The sequence below is a fragment of the Loxodonta africana genome, chromosome 3 (assembly GCF_030014295.1).
Source record: "Loxodonta africana isolate mLoxAfr1 chromosome 3, mLoxAfr1.hap2, whole genome shotgun sequence".
Lineage (NCBI taxonomy): Eukaryota > Metazoa > Chordata > Mammalia > Proboscidea > Elephantidae > Loxodonta > Loxodonta africana.
In genome coordinates, this window is record NC_087344.1 from 128,811,264 (window position 1) to 128,829,863 (window position 18,600).

General features: G+C 36.0%; 1 protein-coding gene across 7 annotated transcripts in view; it reads left to right on the forward strand.

The window, feature by feature from the left end:
• The window catches only part of SPATA1 (spermatogenesis associated 1), a 113,510-nt gene extending 95,423 nt beyond the window's left edge, over positions 1-18,087 (forward strand). For 4 of the 7 annotated variants that reach the window (XM_064282163.1, XM_064282164.1, XM_064282165.1 and 1 more), the window contains 2 exons: positions 5,409-5,477; positions 11,383-18,086. In XM_064282163.1, the coding sequence (XP_064138233.1) occupies positions 5,409-5,431 (23 nt within the window). In that variant the 3' untranslated portion in view covers positions 5,432-5,477; positions 11,383-18,086. Of the gene's footprint in view, positions 1-5,408; positions 5,478-11,382 lie in introns of those variants that run through there. The other 3 variants (XR_010321421.1, XM_064282167.1, XR_010321422.1) reach the window with 3 other exon arrangements.
• Positions 18,088-18,600: the final 513 nt, after the last annotated feature.

Below are 18,600 nucleotides of genomic sequence, written 5' to 3' on the forward strand. Positions count from 1 at the left end.
TATAGGATAGACCCCAAAAGAAAGTAACCAAGACATGTCATAATCACACTTGCCAAAACCAAAGTCAAAGAAAGAATCCTGAGGGCAGCTCAAGAAAAATGAAAAGTCACTTACAAAGGGGAAACAATAAGACTAAGCTCTGATTACTCAGCATAAACTATGCAGGCAAGAAGAAAATGGGATGACATAAAACTTTTAAAGAAAAATACTGCCAAGGAGGAATAATATATCCTGTAAAACTTCTTCTCAAATATGATGGAGAAATTAGGACATTTCCAGATAAACAGAAATTAGGGAATTTATAAAAATGAAACTTAGAAGAATTATTAAATGAAATCCTTGGGTTAGAGAACCAACATCAGACAACAACCAGAGTCTAGGACACAGGACAACATCAGCCAGATACCAACCTAGGTAAAAATTCTCAGTAATAAAATAAAGCTAAAAGACTTAAAGCAGGGAAACAGAAACATCAATCTGTAAATGACAACAGCCTCAAAACAATAAACGGGAATAAACTGTGTAGGTATAGAACTTTCAAATGGAGAGGAAGTAAAGTAATAAAAAAACTGGTTCAAATTTTGGAAGATAAGGGCAAATTTCAAGATGACCACAAAGTTAATAAACTTTCTCATAAAAATAAAAAGGAAAAACATAAAGCCTCAGTAAACACAAAATCTGTAGTATCAAAAGAAAGGAAATCCACAGGCAAAAGGAACTCAGCACAGGGAAGTAAGAGGAACAAAGAAAACATCAACACTGAAAAAAAGCACAATAATATGACAGCAGTAAACTCATACCTGTTGATAATCACACTGAATGTAAATGGCTTAAATGCACCTATAAAGAGAGAATGGCAGAATGGATAATATATATATATATATATATATATCCCATTAATATGCTGTCTGTAAGATACACACCTTAGACACAAAGATGTAACTATTAAAAATCAAAGGATGGAAAAAAATATATCAAGCAAACAGTAACCAAAAAGGGGCAGAAGTGGCAATACTAACCTCAGATAAAATAGACTTTCAGGTAAAATCAACCATAAAAGACAAGGGAATGGCATTATACAATGATTAAAGGGACAATCCACCAGGAAGACATAACCCTAATAAATATCTATGCACCCAGCGACAGGGCTCCAAAATACATAAAACAAACTCTAACAGCACTGGAAAGAGAAATAGTTACACAATAATAGTAGGAGGCTTCAACATGTCACTCTTGGTAAAGGACAGAACATCTAGAAAGAAACTCAACAAAGATATGGAAGATCTAAAAGCCAAAATTAACCAACTTGACCTCATAGACATATAGGACACTCCACCCAACAGCAAAAAAGCATACATTCTTTTCCAACACATATGGAACATTCTCCAGAATAGACCACATTTTAGGCCACAAAGCAAGCCTCAATAAAATCAAAAACATTGAAATAATGCAAAGCATTCTCTCTGATCACAATGCCATAGAAGTAGAAATCAATAACAGGAAAAGCAAGGAAAAAAATCAAATACATGCAAACTGCTTGCTTAAAAGCAACTGGGTAATGGAAGAAATCAAAGAGGGAATAAAAAAATTCCTAGAACTAAATGAGAATGAAAACCCATCATACCTTTGGGACACAGCAAAGGCAGTGCTCAGAGATCAATTTATAGCAATAAACACATAAAAAAAAAAGGGGGGCCAAAATATAAACATTAACCCTACAACTTGAACAAATAGAAGAAAGGAAATAATAAAGATTAGAGCAGAAATAAATGAAATAGAGAACAGAAAACAACAGAAAGAATCAAGAAGATCATAAATAAGTTCTTTGAAAAGATCAACAAAATCGACAAACCATTGGCCAAAACTGACAAAAGAAAAACAGGAGAGGAAGCTAATAGCCCAAATAAGAATGAAATGGGGGACATTACAACAGACCCAACTGAAATAAGAAGGATCATAACAGAGTACTACAAAAAACTATACTCCAACAAATTCGAAAACCTAGAGGAAATGGGCACATTTCTAGAAACACACTACCTACCCAAACTAACACAAACTGAAGTTGAAAATCTGAACACACCCATAACAATAGTAGAGATCGAAGAGGTAATAAAAAAAAAAAAAAAAAACTCCCAACAACAAAAACAAAAAGCCCTGGCTGGGACCACTTCACTGGAGAATTATAATCTATGGACATTATAATCTATGTGACAATTATAAAGGATCGAGGTGGGGGGAATGGACCTATCTAGTTGCAAAATTATTACAGCTTGTAAGAAATGGTAAAATATCTAAGTAGATAATGTAAAAAGTTAAGACAGCACAGTGGACAATTACTTTAAAACAAAGATGAGAATGTAAAGGGGCAGTGAAACTAGATTAATAGAAATCGTACAACCAGAACAGAAATAATAAGAATGTTCACGCATTATGAAGAATATAAACAATGTCACTTAACAACTTGTGTAGAAATTGTTGAATCAGAACCTAAACTGCTTTGAAGCCTTCACCAAAAACACAATATCATTTAAAAAATCAAACGACGGATTGCATTGTGCAAATTTGCTGCAAAAGGCCTCTTTAAAGTGTTAAAAAGCAAAGATATCACTTTGAAGACTGAGGTGCCAAGCCACGATATTTTCAGTCACCTCATATACATGCAAAAGCTAGACAATGAATAAGGAAGACTAAAGAAGAATTGATGCATTTGAATTATGCTGTTAGCCAGTGGTGTGTCTATGGAAAATAGCACCTATGGCAAGCACTGAAATTGCGCCTGGTCCAAACATCTGACGCAGTCAGGAAGCTCCCGCTGCTGAGCTCTGGGCCAGGATTGGTCTGGGCAACTGTGATGCCTGCTGACCTTGGGTTTTGGGGAGCAGAATCTGGCACCTGTTTCAAAGACAGGGGGACGGTGGGGCAGGCTCGCTGTCGTCGCGCTGTGGGCTACCGCCAGAGGGTACCGGCCAGACCATGGATTTATATGCGATCAGACATTGCCAGAATGGAGGTTATATGGCACATGACTGTATTAGTTTTAACCTGCCGAATTCTCTTGCACAGCTAGCATTGGGCTGTACAGGGTTAACAGAAACAGCTCAGTGGTACCCTCCCTTCTCCAAGTGGCACCCAGGGTACGTGCCATACCTGCCATACCTTAGATACGCCTCTGGCAAAGAACATTGACTACACCATGGACTGCCAGAACGAACAAATCTGTCTTGGAAGAAGCACAGCCAGAATGCTCCTTAGAAGCGGGGATAGCAAGCCTTTGTCTCACATACTTTAGACATGTTATCAGGAGGGACTAGTCCCTGGAGAAGGACATCATGCTTGGTAAAGTAGAGGTTGGTGAGAAAGAGGAAGACCCCTAATGAGATGGATTGACAAATAGTGGTTCTAACGGTGGACTCAAGCATAATAACAATTCTGAGGATGGTGCAGGACTTGGCAGTGTTTTGTTCTGCTGTACATAGGGTTGCTATGAGTCGGAACCAACTCAATGGCACCTAACAATATAAGGGCAGCAAAATGTTGTCCTTAATTGCCTTGAGAAAGAGAACTGAGACTTCTATATGTTTAGAAAAGTTCTTTGCACAAAATTGCTCTTTTAGACAGAACATTAGTTCAGAAACCAGTCAATGTCTTCAGATAATTAAAAGTAAAAAGCAGATATAGAAAAAAAAAATTGACCATGCAGAGAAAACTGACCAAGAAATTATAGATGTCCATAACGAAGGTCTATGAATAACTGGAATGAAGAATGGCAGTGCATAGAATCAGGTTCTACACCAAGTTATTCCTATTATAAAATTCCAGATATAACTTCATAAAATACAATTGGAAAATATTACGTATCTTTAACCTATCAATGCAAAATATTATTAAGTTATCTTGTATTTCATGAGCACTTCTCATTCTTCATATTACCTTTTTGTTCCTCACTCACTGTCTGGAGGTTTAAATGAGTTTAGTTCAAGTGCCTCAGAGAACATGAGTGCTATCTGGAGTCAGGAAGCTGAGAAATGATTATCAGTTTGACAGCCTTAAGGAGGGGACACTAAATTGTAGGCTTTATTAAATTTAAGATCTGTTGAAAGAATGTACACAGCAAACTTCTCAATGATTAAAAAAAAAAACAAAAACCAAACCCACTGCTGTCGAGTCAATTCTGACTCATAGTGACCCTATAGGACAGAATAGAACTGCCCCATTCAGTTCCCAAGGAGTGCCTGGGGGATTCGAACTGCAGACCTTTTGGTTAGCAGCTGTAGTAGCTCTTAATCACTACGCCACCCGGGGTTTCCTCTCAATGATTAGGTTTTTTAAAAATCTATTCTAAGCCAATAATTTCCAATTCAAATTATACATATTTTAAAAATAACACTGATTCATCAGCATATATTTTAATATCGTAGGAAAAAAATCAGCATGATAAAATTCTGAAACAATTGTTCCCAATTAGTGTTAAAACATCTTAGAGGAATATTTAATATAGGAAGTTGACTTGCGTTTTCCCTTTGTGTTTCTGGAGCGCTAAAGATACTAATATGTATGTATTTTTCTAATCAAAGCATTTCTTTATTCTTTATCTGTTTTTGAATATACTACTAATAGTAAAAGCATATAGCAATATGACAAAAATATATACATATGTCGACAGTATATTTATTTCTTCAAAAGATGCTCTCTCTGTCACAGCTTTGATCTAAACACCGTCCACGTTGTTTTTAAGACTTTCCGCATTTCTTCAGTTTGCTGTTTAGCTGGAGCATCTTCAGAATAGACCAGAGAGTTCGCATGCCACATGCCAATGCCCCGTAAGCCATGCTTGACTACATATGATACTTTTAAAGAAGTGCTTTGAGGGTTATCATACCACACCTGATGAAAAGAGCCAGCAGAATCCTACACAAATAAATGAAAATGGAAATTTAAATTATTCAGTACAATAAGAAGGAAAAATGTTTCTTAAATCCAATGATTCAAAAAGGATCCAATGAAATAATAAAAAATGTTGGGGCACAATGCTTTCCAACTCTATTATTCCGTGGTTCTATATATGATATGTTCTAGATATTATTGCTTATGCCATTTAACAGCTGCAATGATTCCACAAATGAGCCCCCTAATATACTCTATTTAAGGTCCTTCTCATCCCCTAACATTTCTTTCTTGGTCTAATCCAGTGATTATCAACCAGTTGCACATCTGAATCACTTGTAGGGCTTTTACAAGTACAACTCTCTAGGCCCCATACCACATAAAACCTAATGAATCTTCTGGTGCTGGTGTTGGGACATGTATTTGTTTTGTGTTTTCATGTTATACAGGTAACTCTGATATGCAGCCAAGGTTAAGGATCACTGCTCTAAAACCAGCTCATACCCTTTTTTGTCTTCCTACAGTTCCTGGAAGTGTGCCTAGTTAGGGATTCAACAGATGATTTTGTTTATGATGAATCACCCGAATCAAAGGTAATGGCAATGGAGGAGGAAAGACCTGCTTTTCTAGGTATTACGCAGTTGATTCTAAAAGAGCCCATCAGATCTGGACCCCATGAGTGACTTACACACATCTGGTTAAGAGCCATAAACTAGCCTCTGATGTTATGCTCACATCAGCCTAGTAAAGTCTTTCTCCCCAGGACCACCTGCCTCTATCTAGTACCAACACAATCTCTCTCAGGAGAAACATGAGCTATTGGATAAGGTATAAAGAATAAATAAAAACAGGAGCAGATCTAAGCAGAAGTAAAGGAAAGGGATAAAGGAGTTAAAAGAATTACCTGAGACTAAAAATAATTTACTGAATTTTACATACATCTGAGAAACTTTTAAAGGCAATTCTGAGCAGATGCTAATATTGTTATTTATGATAGAACCATTGGAATTAAAATAATCTAAGATGACTACTTTGTGGGTAATAATCATTTGGTATATGAATAAACTGTGGCATATTAAAGTATAGTATGCTCATTATATACAATCATATCTCATCCTATATCTTGTATCCCATTCTTTACTCTTTAGAACTAGATAAAACCACACATACTGTAGTAACAGTTATGATTCACTATTAATAGGGAGCTTTCAGAACCTATATCTGAACATAAAAATATTTATTTTTGAAGATTAAGAGGAAAACCCAAAGACAGATACCTTGAATTTTGCCATCATTCTAGCTAGTACTTGGAGCCTTTTTGATATTGTTAAGTAATTTCAAATGCCTCAGGATAGTGAATGATCAAAAGATGAAAAACTGAGTGTATATAAGACTGATTTATGCAGGCCTTTCAGAATATCAAGTACAAGAAGCTGCTATTGCTGAGAGGGCATAGGCAGAAAGATTCTCTTCACACAAAGAAGACGATTTTGGTTGCTATGCAATTTTACAATAAATAAAAAAGAAGAACAAAAGGTACAACGAAATTGTTTTCTAAAGTAAAATTAAACAGCCTTCAAGGTCATCAAAATGTTTCCTGAATTCTGAGACCTTAAAGGATGTGTTCCTGCATCTTTTAAATAAGAAAAACTAGTAGCATACACTATAATTCTATGTTATATATTTTTAATTATATATTTAAGTGGTTATTACAGTCTTCATCTAACTGAAAGGTTGGCAGTTCAAATCCACCCACAGGAGCCTTGGAAGAAAAGCCTGGGATTTGAAATTGAAAACCCTATGGCGCACAGTTCTACTCTAAAGCTCATGGAATTGCCATGAATCGAAATCAGCTTGAGGTCAACTGCTTTTTTTGTTGTTTTGACTTATTGTTTTACCAAACTGTTGTCTAAGAAACAGTTCCCCTGCATGTTTCTGAAAGGGCTGTGAAAACAGGCTTCTATTTTAAACAACTTTATGTACTGCAGGACATCTCAAATCCTTTAATATAATGTCCCAGAGGGACACACAATATACAGTGTTTTCCAAGTATATTTGGCCATGGATCAAGTGTGTGTGTGTGAGATATTAACAGAGTTCTATGAAATGCAGTTTGGCAAAGACAGGATTACAATAAACCCTAGTTTAACTAATAGTTATATAATTTAGATTTTAAAGTTTAGAAAACTCTATACTAAATCTTTCTATATAATCAATACACAAGCTACACTAAAGCTTTCTATATAATTGATATACAGGCATATACATGTGTATCAATTATGGTTTATTAAATGCAATATTTTCAGCCACACTTTATAAAAGTATATCAGACTATTACGAACATAAACTCTTGCTGTGACGAATTTATACCATTTTAGAGTGCCTTTTAAAGTAACCTAATCCAAAGTAGGAGTCCCTGGGTGGTGCAAGCAGTGAAGCACTAGACTACTAACCAAATGATTGGCAGTTCAAACCCACCAAGCAATCTGCTTCCAAAAAGTCACAGCCTTGAAACCCTATGGAACAGGTCTGCTCTGCACACTTGGGGTCACCGTGAGTTGGATTGACTTGATGGCAACTAGCAGCAACAGTCCAAAGAAAATTCAAAGCATGTTTGTACTTAGAATTTTGGAGGTGTGGAAAAGATAATTACTATGCTAAAGATAAATTATGAAAATTATAATTTTTCTTGGCCTCTTTAGTATAGCAATTTCTATTTATCAACTGACAGAAATGTTACTCATTTACTATATTTCTTCAGGTTTCTTTGTGATATTTTTAATTTTCAATATTTATAATTTGTCATTTCAATAGCACAGCATTTGAATTATGAAATAAACTTGAAATGATGCCATTTTTCCATTGTAAAGTCCATGATGAAGCATCTCCCATTCTCAGCCTCACTCCTCCCTGTGGAAAAGCCTCATCAGAATCTGTAGCCTACTTTGAAATGGAGGCTTCCAGAGCTGGAAACCTATTTTGGACCAAAGCTCTTTGAAAAGGCAACAGTCATCATAACGTAATTGTCAGCTGTTAAAGGAAATCTTGTTTGTGATATGCATGTTTTATAGCATCATGTAAAGTAATAAGTGGCACAAGCAGAGCAGTTCTGCAGTTAGCATAATTTGAGTTGCTCCCCCGGGAACTAAAAATTCGTGATTACACAGACCCAAAAATAAGTTTATTCTTGTATGTTATGCTCTAAAAGAAAACTGATAACAATTCTTAGTACCAAGTAATTATGAAAATATTCATTTAAGAAAACTAATAGAATATATGTTCATTACTTGTGAAAAATCCTACTTTATAGTTATAATAAGAAGCCTACTGATCTTCATTCCACTGGATTCCAGAAGTACTTCTGCTCAAATACTACATGATCACTTTATATGACACCAAACATCTTGAAAAGTCTCCATAAGAAGCACTTAATAAAGGGACTTTTGTAGTGGTACAAACATGATCCTAGAAGTGCAAAAATGTCCACACTGTAGATTATCAATTCAGCAAATCTTAAAAGCTGAATCAGAAAATATGATTTTAAAAACTATTTGTTAGAAATAAAATCTATATTATAGATAACCTGACTATACAGAATTAAGTTTCATTATTAAAAATGTCTGATATTCAGAAGCCTTCATGGAATTGAATAATTAGAAATAAATTGTCTACTTTTTAGTCTCAGACTCTATTTCAGAATAGAGTTTTAAATGAAGCTTATATTTTTCTAATAAAATAAAACAGGCTATAAAAAATATAACAATAGAAAGAGAGAAAATTACATAGCACATGATCTGTTCTTACCACAGTTTCAGGCAAGTATAATTGTAACCATGCCAGGGAATGCCCATTACCAGTTTCCTAGGGTTAATGCCCATGTTGATGTAGTCCTCATATCCTAATCAAAAAGGGACAGAAAAACCAGAGCTTATCATGTCTGATAAGGTGTTAATATACACTATACAACCACTTAGAATTCACATTTGTAAAAATTGATATAATTTTTACAAAATGCTAATGTCCCTCTAATATAGAAGTTATCCATTAAGAACTATAAATTCTGTATCTTTTTTATAAACCATTCCTTTCTGAACAATAAAAAATATTCGAAACAATGAGATCGAATTGAAGCAAAAAACTCACAAAATTTAATCTAGGAAGAATGACACATTTCAGGAAATAATCCTAATTGTGCCTATTAAATGTTCAGACATGATATCGTTGATATTCTAGATTCTAATGCTTTAAAAAAAAGTTCTATACGTCTCAACATTTCTGGCAGGGATGGTCTCAGAATATCTTATAGATGTCCTGTTTTAGAAATATCCTGTAAGTGTGAATGACAGCTGAGGGTAAGAAATGTTCTCCTGATACTCTGTAGTATATACTATGTAGTTATAGGAGACAAAGAGAAAAATGAACAAAGTCCTGGTACTATCAACCCCTTTTCTTGCCCAATGCTGCAAAGTATATTTTCCCACCAGGAGCTAGAATAAAGTAGTTCAAACTTTATGGAAAATGAAGAGAAAAAAGAAACAAGAAATGAAGGAAGTAAATCTTAGCATATTGCATGCAGTGTTATGAACTGGGTGGGAAGTCATTCATTATTTACATTATTTTGATAAGAAATGTTCCAAACAATTTGAGATAAAGTCTATTTATAAGATATAAACTTCCTCTAAATGTATAATAAATAACTAGAACAATTTACCTTAGTCTCCCAAAGTAAATAGAAATAAAATTATAATACACGTTATATGCCTGAAACAAGCCTTTTGGAAAAAGTTAAACTTTTTCCCTATATGTCAGAATTTTCTAGGATCACTTTTAAGAGAATAAGTGTACACTGCCTTAAGATTATATGGTCTCATATTTAACATATAAGGCAACATTGGCCTGAAATCATACAATTAACTAAAATGCAATTGAAACCAGAACCTAAATAGACCATCATTTAACTATTTAACTAAGATGGTATTAGCACGATTATCTCACCAGTGTTATACATTAATTTCTTTTTCATGCTTTTTCATAATGGAGTAGAGATAAGAGAGACAGCCCATGAACTATATTACCAATGTATCACAAAATATATCCAGTGCTGTTCTTCAATATATTAGTAAGATTCCATGATAAGAGATCCTTGGAAAAGTAAGTTCAGGAAACGTTAAGTTTACTGTGGGCTTTTCAGAGCCTTTGTTATTGTGCACTGTTAACTACCCAAGAGGAGATATGTGTCATTTCCCAAATGTGTGCAACAATGAACCTTTCATTGATGGAACATAATTATCATCTCTTCCATGAAACACAGCTTGGGAAATCCTGGATTAAAGATTACTTTGTAATTTAACAGAACAAAGTTATTTTTCAAATTTGAAATAGTATATGCTTATGTCAGGCAATCCTACACAGACAATCAGGACATGATACAATGAAGCCAGGATCTAAGATTTTACCTCTGTATGAAAAAGAAAAAAAAAATTATTTATAAACCAATCAACAATTAAATAATTGCCAACTATCCAGAAAAGTTGAATGCAAAATCTAGCAATGTTTTATTCTATTGGCTGGTGGAATACAAATCAACTGAAACTTTGAAAAGTATAATGCACAGGCCACATCGTATGAATGACAAGCCAGTAAAATACTAATTTTAGTAGGAATACAATTTTTAATATACCGTGGGTAATAATATTAAATACCAGACCCAATAAAGACAATCCTATCAATCATGCATGGCAGGTACCCACACCATAGCTATCATTGCTTTTAAATTATTTAACATTGGATATTCCAATGAAACTATTCTGTCAAATTCTGGATAAGCAAATATCTTCTTCATGTGATTTTGTGACAGAAATGTAGGATTCTAAGTAAGCACTTATTTGAGAGAAAATATCTTCTTCATGTGGTTTTGTGATAAAAATGTTGAAGTTGGAACACCTATTTGAGACCCAACTATATAATATTTAATTGTTGTACAATCTATGAGAACTTAACCTTCTTTATTTCATCTATGTTGTTGTTGTTAGGTGTCATGGAGTCGATTTTCCACTCACAGTGATGCCATGTGACAGAGTAGAACTGGCCCATAGGGTTTTGTAGATTGCAGTCTTTAAAGGAGCAGATTACCAGGTCTTTCACCTGAGGAGTTGCTAGGTGAATTCAAACTGTCAACCTTTAGGTTATTAGCCAAGCACTTAACAATTACACCACTAGGGCTACCTATCCCACAAGGCTGTTATAAGAATTAAGTGAGATGATATATTAGAAGCTTTGTAAACTTTAACCCAGTAACCCAGTGCCGTCGAGTCGATTCCAAAGTGCACTCCAAATTATGTGATTTTGATATAATGCTTCAAAGCAAAGTTTTAGAAATGGAAGAGGTACATAAATAACTTAGGAACATTAAAAACTGTCAATATTTGAGGTGCTAGAATTAATATTACTAATAAATGATCATTTTGTGGGTTCTTACCAGTTACTTTCTGCTTATAGGGAGCATTGGCTGCTGCAATACTGATCGGATTACATTTACCAAAAGACATCACAAAGACAAAGTCAGAAGCATCTGCAATTCCAGGATAGTTATAGCAACTTAAATGATTGTGCTTTGGAGACCAACTTACATCAACCATTACCTGTGGAAAAACACATACCATTTTATGTAATATGATAAATCTGTATATTATGTCACATGTTTTGGTGATTATATGTTATTTTGCCTCATACTATCCAAGGAAAAAATAACAGCTTACAGTATATGGACTTAGGGTGTCACATGTAAAGAACTAGAATAGTTCTAAGAAATACATTTTTTTGCCCCTACAGGGCTGTCCAAGACATATATTTGAATGTACAATGACCAGGACCAGAGAACACTATAGAAGTTGTGTTTTAAATTCAAATGCCTTCAGAGGCTAGGATGTAATTTAACTGATTGAAATAAACAGGTATAATGGCAACAGGCTATGGTGGACCCCCTGATCAACTGGAGAGTAAAATCACATTAAAAACATTAAAATACACAAGTTTTTTAAAATTCCGTACAGGCTAAACAGGTCATCTGTTGGCCCTAGCTGACCGGCCTGGGTTGGGAGGAGTTTGAGACCCTCAGTTCACAATTACGTTACATGGTAGGTTTGACCCAACATTACAGTTAGAGTGGTGATGTTTTGTGGCCACAGGTATAGATTCATCAGCTCTAGCTGTTGAATAATTTAAATGATCTTTATGGAAATAGTCAAATAAAGCTTCAGTAATACATTTTCTTTCATTTTGAATGGTGAGCCAGCCTTCAACAATATTTGAAATATTTGTTTATTGCCTTAACCTAATATTGGTTAGCCTTATCTGTGTGCAGATGTTCTAAAACTTCACCAAAGGTTGATTTTTTTTTCCTTAGTTACTAATAAACACTTATTACTATAAAAAACTGAGCTACTTGAGGTAAAATTTTTATAATATGGCTGATTTATTTTAGGATTTTCTCATAATTCTCTGAGTATTAAAGGGTACTAAAGGAAGCTCTGCTTTACACATACAAGCTTTCTTCAATAGCTCTACAGCAAAATTGGTTTTGAAGGTAAATTTTTACATACTGGACCCTATTTTATCACTGCCTTCTATTACAAAAGGGTGACAGGTTATAGTAATAGTAGTGGAAATCAATTATTACCTCAAATAAGGTAAATCTAAAATGCATTTTGTAAGTCTTTACCTCTCGTGGACATTACAAGTATTTATTCTCACCTGCATTTCCTGTGATGGTTAATACCACACTTTCGAGACGGTAGTATTAGTATATTAGACAAGATAGCAAAAGACTTTGCACCTAATCTTGGCTATTATAAATAGGTGTATACCACTTGCTAAGTCACTTAAAATGAGGGTGTAGAAAGAGTTCTTCAAGGGCATTTCTAGCTCTGTGTTTTACCTCAATGATCTAAACTTAAATCATCTTTTCCCTAGAACTCATTTCCCCCTTCAGACTCTCTATTTGAGTCATTTTTTATGGTCTCCAGTTTAAGAACGTTTAGGACATTTTCTGACCATTTCTTCCACCTTCATACCCCAAATTTAATCTCACGTTTTCCTTTCGGTGGTCTCTTACTCTTGTTTTGCTCCTTCCTTTCCATTAATTCATTCATTCTACAAATATTTAATGAACTCTGGCTGAGTGTTAGGGTTATGCCATCATGTCAATCCAAATCATAAATCCCTCATTATTGGAATATTAAATTAGTCCTGCATGGTCTTCCTTTCTCCTCTATGCTGTTTTACACATTACAACAGGATAATCTTCCCAAAGCACTGTCTACAGTGTAACCCATTACATACAGAAGAGTATGTATACTCATTCTGACATTCTGGATCTTCTACAATCTGGCCTACCTCTGCAACTGTACCTCCTACTAGTCACTTAACATGAACTTGACATAGTAGTCCAAAGTGATTTATTGACCTGCAAACATGGAAATAGATGTTCCTACCTCAAAGTCTTTGCTCAGTCTCTTCCTCCTTGACCTTTCACTATTATTAGCTTGTTTGCCACACACCAACTCTGATCTATTAGTCATGGGTCATTGCTGTCTAGAGAATGAAGGAAACATTTCTGAGACCAAAATTTATGAGGAGGAGAGCACTGAGTGCTAGGCATTTGCTATTCTTTTTTTAAATTGTATTCTCTATAGAAGTGGAATTCCATACTGACAAACTTTACCTGTTTACATAAAGCCCCAATGATGTCAGCCTTCATGTCATTTTTTTACCAGTGGTTCTCAAAATCATGATCAGCTATACCAGCATCACCTAAAGCACTTGGGAAAAAAACAGGCTGTTTTCCAGACTTACTATATCAATCTGGGGGGATATGTTTAATAAGCACTTCCAGATGTTTCTGAGACAGGTTTAGGAATCACTAGTCTGCACTCATAATGCTCTATCTTGCATAATTTAATCTATCTATCTTATCTATCTACATTATTTATCTCCTTCTTAAGTAGGTTTTAAATATTTTAAAGGCAAGAATCATTCATTCACTTAATAATTTTTTAACATTGTGTGGGCCATCAAGAAGCTAGTCTCAGACTTCATTGTCTAGTCTAGAGTTCTTAACCTAAATTACTTCTAAAATTTCTTTAAAATGAATAATCTTAGTTCACCCAAAACATCTGAATAATAATCTCTGGAAGTGGGTGCCCAGTATGTATGTATTAACTTTATTTAAGACCTGCAGTTATCTTGACAGCCAGGTCAGAGAATCACCGATCTGGGGCCACAATCTCCTTTGTCATCCACACATTGCCTAGCAAGATGCCTTGTGCTGTGGTCTTCTGCACTAATCATGCTCCTCTGGGCAGTGGGGAAGTACACAGCCTTTTGTCATCTCTCTGATAAGTGCTACAGAGTTGTTCCTTGAGCCCTATTGGCCCTTGGGTGCCTTGCAGGAAGTTCAGAGCCTATGAAATAAGGGAGACAAACACTTTCCTAGAACTACCTCTACTCTGAAGCAAGAGTTGTTTCCGTCCTACACTGCTGAAAGCAGGGCTTGTGCAACTAGGACCTCCCTGATTCCTGCTGTCCCGGTTGCTTATATAATACTTTTATCCCTCTTCAAGGCAAGTAGTTGGGGCAACCCCAGTGTTGTATATCAATGAGAACAGAGAGGAGATTTAGCACATTAAAATTTTTTAAAACCCCTCTAGTAAGCATCTCAGAAGTTCTAGAAAATGTTTGGAAATATATGTTGAAATTCCTTCCCACTACATTACCACAAAACTGAGTTTCCATTAGTCATACCCTCATGAATACATTTTGATAGGGTACATATGGGGTTCCCAAAAATAAATAAATGTTTACCTGTGATCCCTCAATTTCACAGTAGAAAGCCTCTGTGGCTTCTTTGACTAAAGCAGTTAATGCATCCTATTCTGGTGGGAAACAATTAACTTTTTACCCTATGTATAAATTAATTCCATCCATATATTGTTCTTTGGCCAAATGAAGTTTTTCAGCTACCCAGCTTGTTCTTAAAGTACAATCAGTGATAATTCTTTATGGGTATGTCTTCTGTGTAAGAAATATACATCTTTTGTGCAAATATGCTTTTTACAGTTTAATGACATTTACTTTACACATCCATCCAAAGAGATCTAAATGTCTTTAAAACTTCTCATTATACTGGAATACTAAGTGCCCAATTTAAGTTTTCTAAGTAGAGAAATATGATAGCAAAAATAATGGAAAACTATTACTCATAATTTCTAAAACAACAATTATGAATAATTAGTGAAATTATCCTCAAATTTGAAGCAGCAATTTTAGACTATGACTAAGGGTTACCATGCTAATTGGGCATTTACATTTTACTCAAAACCATACAGTGGTTTTAACTCTAAAAATATTTGTCAAATGAATTAAACAGCATCTAAGGTTAATTTTAGGATGCTAAAAAAAAAAGCCAGATAAACATAAAGAGGGAATTTTTTGAAAGTCAAGACTAGAGCGAACAATATTGGTAACTTTATCATTGGTAAATGTAAATTTACCAATTTACGTATATCTGGTACAAACTATAACTCACCTTTTAGCACTACTCTGGCTCCTTTTGAATGAGCATGGCACATGAGTTCTGAGTCATTTTTTCCAACACTTGCCGCAGTTGTAATCAGCGACCAATCATAAAATTTCGAAGTTTTGTGTCTTGCATCAAACACAAAGACCTACCACAAAAACAGCGGCAGGCACCATCACTTCAAGAATGTCAGGGTGATCATCCAAAATAACATTAAATACCGCCCATATGCCAGGCAATATAGTGGGCACTGACGACACCTCACTCACAAGCCCTGGTGGCACAGTAGTTAAGAGCTCAGGTTGCTAAACAAAAGGTTGGCAGTTCAAATCCACCACCCACTTCTTGGAAACCCTAGGGGCAGTTCTACTCTGTCTTATAGGGTCCCTATGATTCAAGTTTGGTTTGGAAACCCTGGTGGCATAGTGGTTAAGTGCTACAGCTGCTAACCAAAAGGTCAGCAGTTTGAATCCACCAGGTGCTCCTTGGAAACTCTATGGGGCAGTTCTACTCTGTCCTATAGGGTCGCTATGAGTCCAAATCTACTCGATGGCAATGGGTTTTTTTTTTGTTTTGGTTTAAGAGTACATCAGTGAATAAGACATGGGAGTCTCAATACAATGGATGGCTGGGGGGATTAGCCAGGCCTAGAAAAGCAGAGAAAAGATTGAAGTTCTCAAGGATTTCATTTTCATTGGATCCACAATGAACTGCCATGGAAGCAGCAGTGAAGAAATCAAACAATGTATTGCATTGGGGAAAACTGCTATAAAAGAAACTCTTTATAGTAGTAAAAAGCAGAGATGTCACTTTGAGGACTAAAGTGCACCTGACCCAAGCCATGGTATCACTTCAATCACTTCATATGCATGCTAAAGCTGGACAATGAATAAGGACGACCAAAGAATTGATGCCTTTGAATTTGGTTTTTGCAAAGAATATTGAATATACCATGGACTGCCAGAAGAACAAACAAATCTGTCTTGGAATAAATATAGCCAGAATATTCCTTGAAGGAAGGATGGCAAGACTTTGTCTCATGTACGCTCAAGCATAGCAATGATTGTGAGGATGGCACAGTATGGGATAGTGTTTTGTTCTGTTGTGCATAGAGTCTCGATAATTCAGAACAACACAACAACAGAAAGTGGGGAAGGGTAGGCTAGTATGAAATAGTGGCAAATCCCACAGGCTGGAGTCGGAGAACATGGTGGCTGTTAAACTAAATGTTTAGTACGGCTGATGCCTAGAATTTGGAGGGGTGCAGTGGTGAAGAATCAGAATGGTAGGCAGGGGTTAAATCATGAAGGGCCTTATAAGCCATGTTGAGAAGTTAGTACTTAATCCTCAGGGAAAGAGAAAGAATAAAAAGGTTTTAAAACGGCAAATCACATGTTCCGGTATGCATGTTAGGGAAAACCTCTCCAGCTTGCTTGGAAAACAGATTGAAGAGAGACCAAAACAGGCAGACTATCGAATAGGGAAACTGTTGCAGGAATCCAGGCAAGAGATGATGGTGGCCTCAACTAAACTAGGTGCTGTGTAGATGAAGATAAGTGAACACATCTGAGAGATCCTAAGGAAGAGAATTACCAGGGTTTTGTGATTGATTTTTTTAAGGTAAGAGAGAGAAGTTTCTGTCTCAAATTTCTGCCTGCTGCTGACAGAGCCATAGATACTGCTTTTTACTCTGAACATTATTTGGTGAACTTTCCTTCTTTGAATATGCTCAAGTTAAATTCTAAGGCAACTGATGTTATATTTCTCCAGTATTTTTTCCCCATAGATAAATTCTAGAAGTACAGAAGTCTCACTGATCATATTCCAGGTAAGGTGTTAATTCATTGATTTGACAAATATTTACTGAATCCTAACAATGCACAGGGAGGTTGGTTTCCTAGGCACTGTGGTTAACAAGGAAGCCAGGTCCATCAGGGAGTTAACTGTTTAGTTACAATAGTGTTAAGGGCTGCAAGAGAATGCAGAGGCCATGACAACATATAATGGGGACCTACTTGAATACTACACAGGGAAGGACTGAAATCTGGAATGAGGACAGTGGAGGAATACACATGAACAAAGGAGAGCCTTACTGACAGTGGGAACAGAAAGTGCAAAGGTCCTAATACCTAAGGAGAATTATGTTTCTGGAACTGAAAGTAAGTCAATGTGGCTGGAGCATCAAAATCCTGAAAGTATGTGAAATCAGAGAAAACCAATAAGGTAAGTGGTGGCAAGAGCAACTGGGGCTTTGTAAACCATTAAGGATTTTTTTTTATCCTATCCTGAGGTCAAGGAACCCTGGTGGTGCAGTGGTTAAGAGCTAGGCTGCTAACTGAAAGGTAAACCCACCAGCCGCTTTGTGGCAAAAAGATGTGGCTGTCTGCTTCTGTAAAGATTATAGCCTTGGAAACCTAGAGGCGGTTCTACTCTGTCCTGTAGGGTTGCTATGAATTGGTATCTACCTGATGACAAAGGGTTTATGGTTTATCTTGAGCTCAAAGGTCATTAAAGCCTTTAAGCAGGGGTAAGGCATGACAATGGAGTCCTGTAGGCACAATTGTTAGGCACTCAACTGCCCAAAGGCTGGCAGCATCTCTGTGGGAGAAAGACCTGATCATCTGCTTCTATAAAAATTACAGCCTGGAAAATCCTATGGGGCAGTTCAACCGTCACGTGGGGTTGCTATGAGTTAGAATGACTGGAAGGCAACCAAGAACAAAAAGGCATGATAAGATTTGCATTAAAAAAAAAAATCTTTGGGCTGGGTGGAGAGAATGGGAGGTGGGGAATGCTAGTTAAAAAAAACCAAAACCATGGTGAGTAGCCTCTGGGGTCTTAAAAGCCTGTGAGTGGCCATCTAAGATATTCCACTGGTCTCACCCCATCGGGAGCAAGGGAGAATGAAGAAAAGTAAAGACACAAGGGAAAGATTAGTACACTGGACTAATGGACCACAACAACCACAGCCTCCACCAGTCTGAGTCCAATACAACTAGATGGTGCCTGGCTACCACCACTCACTAACAGGGTCACAATAGAGGGTCCCAGACAGAACTGGAGAAAAATGTTGAACAAAATTCTAACTCACAAAAAAAGACCAGACTTACTGGCCTGACAGAGACTGGAGAAACCCTGAG